This window comes from Buceros rhinoceros, unplaced genomic scaffold (genome assembly GCF_000710305.1).
Source record: "Buceros rhinoceros silvestris isolate BGI_N320 unplaced genomic scaffold, ASM71030v1 scaffold16355, whole genome shotgun sequence".
Classification (NCBI taxonomy): Eukaryota; Metazoa; Chordata; class Aves; order Bucerotiformes; family Bucerotidae; genus Buceros; species Buceros rhinoceros.
Window position 1 is genome coordinate 701 of NW_010414726.1, and position 5,577 is coordinate 6,277.

The 5,577-nt window shown below is 52.5% G+C and overlaps 1 protein-coding gene across 1 annotated transcript in view; it reads right to left on the reverse strand.

The window, feature by feature from the left end:
- Positions 1 to 1,914: 1,914 nt before the first annotated feature.
- LOC104494370 (keratin, type I cytoskeletal 10-like) overlaps positions 1,915 to 5,577 on the reverse strand; it is a 5,699-nt gene continuing 2,036 nt past the window's right edge. Inside the window, exons 4-10 of the mRNA XM_010137187.1 lie at positions 5,279 to 5,435; positions 4,483 to 4,644; positions 3,998 to 4,123; positions 3,667 to 3,765; positions 3,418 to 3,548; positions 2,358 to 2,689; positions 1,915 to 1,940 (exon numbers count right to left, since the gene is read on the reverse strand). Of these exons, the coding sequence (XP_010135489.1) occupies positions 1,915 to 1,940; positions 2,358 to 2,689; positions 3,418 to 3,548; positions 3,667 to 3,765; positions 3,998 to 4,123; positions 4,483 to 4,644; positions 5,279 to 5,435 (1,033 nt within the window). The remainder of the gene's footprint in view (positions 1,941 to 2,357; positions 2,690 to 3,417; positions 3,549 to 3,666; positions 3,766 to 3,997; positions 4,124 to 4,482; positions 4,645 to 5,278; positions 5,436 to 5,577) is intronic.

Consider the following 5,577-nt stretch of genomic DNA (forward strand, 5'->3'; position numbering starts at 1 on the left):
GGGACAGCTGCAGAAGTACTTGGCAAGGAAAACAAATCCTTCCGATCCAACAGCCTGCACTAGAGCCGCTCGCTGAGGGCAGCCCTGCCCCAGCTGAGCCTGCAGAGCCAGGGCTGAGGCACAGACACCCTGCGCCCTGCCGGCCCCTCGCCTGCCTGGTACCCACTGCTGCCTGGGCAGCTGGGACTGCTGCGTTGCATCTTCGCCAGAGCCACCCAGCTTTGGCCAAGGCCGTGGCAGAGCCTCTGCGAAGAGCTGGGAGGCTGGACCTGCCTCGGGGGACTATCGGGATGCTGGTGAGCTGGGCAGGCCCCAGTGTTGTCTGATCCCCCCCAGGTTTTCTACTGCCGGCTCCGCACGGAGCGGCACCCGGTAGCTGACAGTGGTTCAGTGGCATCGCTGGGAGCTGGGCAAGGGGCTGGGACGTTCACACGAGTCTCAGCAATTCGGATGCTAAACTCTTGTTCAGACTGGCAAAGCTGCAGCTTGCGAGGAGCCTGCTTTGGCCTCCCTCCTCCCAAATGTCATGCAGAAATCCCTGCGATTCCTCAGACGTGCACGGGAGGCTGCTCTGCAGGGCCTGGGATGGCACGTGCCCTTTCCTTTCACCTTGGAATCTGATGATCTCTACAAGGCCAAGTTACTCAGTTATTTTTCTCAACCAAGTCTCTGGAAGTGGGTTTTATCCAGGGAGGTGGGCTGCAATGAAACAAGTGACTCGTTGTCATGACCAGTTGTCCCAGTCACTGGAGAAAGCTGTGCTACAATTTCTGTGAAATAGTGACTCTGAAAAAGCTGGACGGAAGCAAATGCAGCTCCCAGAAGGTACTGATGGTGGATCATTGGTTGGTGAGGTGCTTCCAGCTGCTGCAACCAAGCCATCTGAGTTCTTGCAGCCCGTGGTCAGAGCTAGTTTGAAGTTGGGTGTAGCTCAAAGGGCTTATGTTCCTTTTCTTCCCAGCACAGATCTTCCAACCACCTCAAGTAAGCACTTCAGGTCCTGGCAGAGGTTCCTCACTTGTCGCAGGGCCAGGCAAATGCTGCTGTTAGCAGTCATGCTCTGCGGGGCAGAACTTTGTACAGAGCCCGTCAATTCTCTTCCCTTTCAACTGCTTTTTCTTGTCTGTTCAAAGGAAATCCCTCCTTTGGGCATTTCCAGTTTAAACCCACGAGTGACAGTTTGTGACTCACAAACCGAAACACTCCTTTCACTTCAGCCACAGCCCTGTTCCGTGTGCGGGGCCTGGGCGGGCTCTCAGCTGATGATGATGATGACTTGAGCAATGCTCCTGCAGTACCGTGGTTCTGCAGCCTGTCCTGGGCCGACACTCGCCTGTCAGTGAGTCTCAGAGCTCAGCTCCACGGGGGCATGTGGCGCACCACTGAGAACCAGAGGCACCAGAGCCCGGGATGCTGCAAGGAGATTCGGTCTGCCCCGCATGCTCAGGAGCTGTGCTTTCGCTCTGAATGTCATTATCAACTGTTCTCATGTGTCATCAGCTTCTGCCTGGAGGCACCTGCTGGCACGTCTGTGTGTTTTCTTTTTAAGTGTGCACACCCGCAGAAGGGAAGAAAACCCCACACAGGATTCTGGTTGCATGAGAGAAGTTTTATTAGCGACATTTTCCCGGTACAGAAGAGCCCAAGCGACCAACAGGCTGAATCAGTCGAGCGAGCAGCTCAATGCCTGGGACTGAAGCCCCAAGCACTGCGGGCAGGGGGAGCACACAGCACGCATGGCAGGTGGGCAGGGGCCATGGGGGGTTCTGCTGGGCCTCGCTGGGCAGGTGGCATCAGCAGCGTTGAGGAGCAGCTAAAAGCATCTGTCTTTCTGGGGGAGCGTGGGAAATGCAGAGGATTTGGGCCAATTTCTGTCTGAAAGCTCTTGCACTGCAGGACCCGTAACGTATATTCTTAGTCAAAAGATCTTCTTCCACACCCTGTTTAGAAATAAAGCAAGGTTTAATTTCCTCAGTACTGGCCCTGAATCTCTGAGGTACCAGTATCCACTGGAGAGAAAAGAGGCTGGACTGGGATGGGTGCCCATCAGCACCCCAAAGCACAAGGAACACCGCAGCAGCGGAGTGTGTGAGGTTCGGCAAAGGCTGAGCGGGTGAACTGAGGCAGCTGGGGTTTAGCTACGTCACCCACAAGATGGAACAGAAACAGAACGTGTGGTTCGTAGGCAAAGTTGATCCCTTGCACACAAACAGGGAAGACTTTGTAGTAAATTTAACACTTCCCAGGAATGTTGGTTTCTCCTTGGAACCTTTTGCCTCCGGACAAGCATGTTCATACGTGTAGAAATCAGTAAGGGTGGGACTGGGAGAACAGTGTCCCCATATAACAGTTCTCACCTTGGACTTCGCCACCACTCCTGCAGGACTGAGACTGGGAAGATGAAGAATACGAGTGGGAACTGCTGATGCCTCCGGAGGCTCTTCCTCCTCCTCCTCCTCCGCCAATACTGCATCCACCGCTGCTTCCCCCTCCTATTCCTCCACTGCCTCCTCCCATTCCTCCTCCCATTCCCCCTCCCATTCCTCCTCCTCCCATTCCTCCTCCACTGCCTCCATATCCACCACTCATGCTACCACCTCCTCCTCCTCCTCTTCCTCCTCCAGAAGAATAGCCACCACCTCCCCCTCTACCACCTCCTATGCCTCCTCCTATTCCTCCTGCTGGGATTCTGCAAAGAGAGAGAAAGGGGAAAACAAGTTAATCCAGTGCATTTTGGATCTCGGAGGAAATCTGTACAGATCCTGCCCGAAGCCTGTCCTTCCCTCGTCTGAACTTCTCCGGGTCAGAACCCCGCTCCGAGCAGCGCAACCACTCGTGCGGTGCCAAAGTTCCACCTCTCATTCCACTGCAGCCTGAGTGCAAGGGGTTTTGCTTTTCCCACATTCTGCTTAGATATTTCTGGCAAGATTCAGCACTGCTGCTTCATAAGCGTAGGGTGCCACTGCGCCACAAAAGGCAGCCTTAGCTGTTCCTCCCAGTGCTGCTCGCAGGCAGCAGCAGCCTCTCTGCAGAAGGGGAAGGGAAGTGGCTTGACCTCTCAGAGGGCTGCACACGGAGCCTTTTCTGAAGGCTTGGGAAACTGTCTGCTCAGCTCCTGGCCCTTTCTGGAACCAGGGCAGAGGTGAGGCTCTGGACCTTCGTTTCTCTGCCCCACCCCCAGATGGGTAGTCCAGAATTCCTGCTTTCATTTTGTATCATGTGATTTATATTCTAAACAGGTTTGTCAAGAAATGTGTAGCGCCTCAAACCTGGGAGGCAACTGGTGCTGAATTACTCTCATTTCAGTACACGTTTTTTTCAGTTTTTGCAAATCTAGGCGGTTCATTCCCTGTCCTTGCGACTGATCAGCTGCCCTGGGTTTCGCACGGTGCCGTGTGCTTTGGTCGGACTACATACGCGAGGTCTTGCTGCCCTTCCTCAAGCAGCGCCCGGTACTGAGCGATCTCCTGTTCCAGGCGGGTCTTGATGCCCAGGAGCATCTTGTACTCCTGGTTCTGCCCCTCCATCTCGCAGCGGATGCTGGCCAGCTCCTCCTCTACCGAGTTAATCTGCCCTTGGATTTGTTGGAGCAGGCAGCCATAGCGAGATTCGGGTTCTGCCAAGGAGTTCCTGGTTCTGCCCCTCCATCTCGCAGCGGATGCTGGCCAGCTCCTCCTCCAAGGGGCTGATCATCGCCTGGATCTGCTGCAGCTGCATGCTGTAGCGACGTTCCGTGTCATCCAGGTTGGCTTGCAAAGAGTCCACCTGCAGATGGAGAGCAGGACACAGGGTTTATGGGAATGGGGCAAGTTTAACTCATTTTTGAGGAAAAATCGGAGATCTTCACAAGCCAGAAAAGAGCGGATCTTTGAAGATGACTACTCCAGTATCCCATTCCGTGCCAAAGCAGCTACTTCCTAGGTGTAACCACCCTTCCATTCTGGTGACACATACAGCCTGTGCCACAGGCGACACAGAGGCAAACACCTTTACCTACCATGCTGAGCTGCGACTGCAGCTCGATCTCCAGGCTCTGGTATTCACGTCTCAGCTCGGAGATCTGTTGGTTGCTTGATTGTATCTCCTGGCCACTTGAATGGACTTGTTGATTAACTTCTTCCATCTGAAAAAGTCACGTACCAAATTAAGGCATTATTTGATGATCAGCAAGCACTGGGGTTATCGTAGAGCACCGAGAAAGCTGTTTGTAAGGGTGCAGAAAAGTGGAACCCAGACCGACAGTGTGTTTCCCACACACCGCTCGGCTGCCCCACTGTGTGATGCACCTCACTCCTGGGACTCAGAGGTTCTACCCGCTTTACCACACAACCCTAACTCTCTAGAACTGACCTATTACTGTGTAAAGTCATTTCAAGTTAATATCCCTTAAACAGTATATGATAAGATGCCTTTCCTCTGCTGGGTGTAAACAGTCCAGTTCTTTGTGAAAGGTTTAGTAACCAAAAAAGCCCTGTGCTTTACCTTGGTTTCATACCAGCTTTCCACCTCTCTCCGGTTGTTCTCAATAAGCCGTTCATATTCACAACGCATTTCATTTAATTTTTCCATCAAATTAATGCCTGGAGTAGCATTGACCTCCACACTGACATCACCACCAGACTGTGTTTGCAGTCCTCTTATTTCCTGAAGAAAAAACACAGAAAAACCCCAGGTTCTCAGAGGGTGAAGTTAAGGAGAAACATCAGAGTTCCCAGTAGAAGAGAAACACAAATGATCACACAGCTCTATCGCTCCTGCAGCGGGGGCCTCAGCTGCCTCCCTGCGAAAGGGACCAATTCTGCCATTCCTGAGGCAAACCTGACAGTGAACAGCGGTGACACCACGGGCACATCGACCTGACGTTTCCTTCTTGGGGTCATAAGGAATCCTGTGCAGCTCTCTATGCTCTCTGTGAAAATCCTCTTAGGTATTTTTCTTCTCCTTGGGAAATACCGTTGCAGACACTATCACTGTCTTCTTTTGACTCCTCCATATATGCTATCCAGTTCTGCCATGAGTTCAGCAACAAAACTGTGTGTTGTGCTGAAAGCCATCCATTTCCCTGCTCTCGCTTTGCCACACACAGGCCTAGGGCTCTTACTACATCACTTGTGGGCAGCTGGGGGCGCTGCACGATCCTGACCAAAGCCAGATTGTGCCAAGTGGATGGTCAAAGCCAGTGGCCAAACTCTGGCTGCTGCTAGTGGAAGAAATGCAGAGGAAATTCTCTGGAGCTGAGTTTTCAATAGCTGTTATTTTGAAGTGAGGGGAACCTTACCTCTTCATGGTTCTTCCTAAGATAGACCAGTTCCTCCTTTAGGGATTCAAACTGTGTCTCCAGGTCAGATCTGGCCAGAGTCAGTTGATCCAGAAGTGGACGTAATCCATTAATATCACTTGCCACACTCTGGTGGAGAGTATATTCAGTTTCATACCTGAACAACAGACAGGGAGACAGTAAAAGTGCTGCCACACATCTCTGTTCGCTGTCCCGATTACAGTCAGCTCCCACCAGGACATCTGTGGTCTTTAATCCCATTGCTCAGTTCTTGAAAGCAAGGACCTCATTCTCTTTCC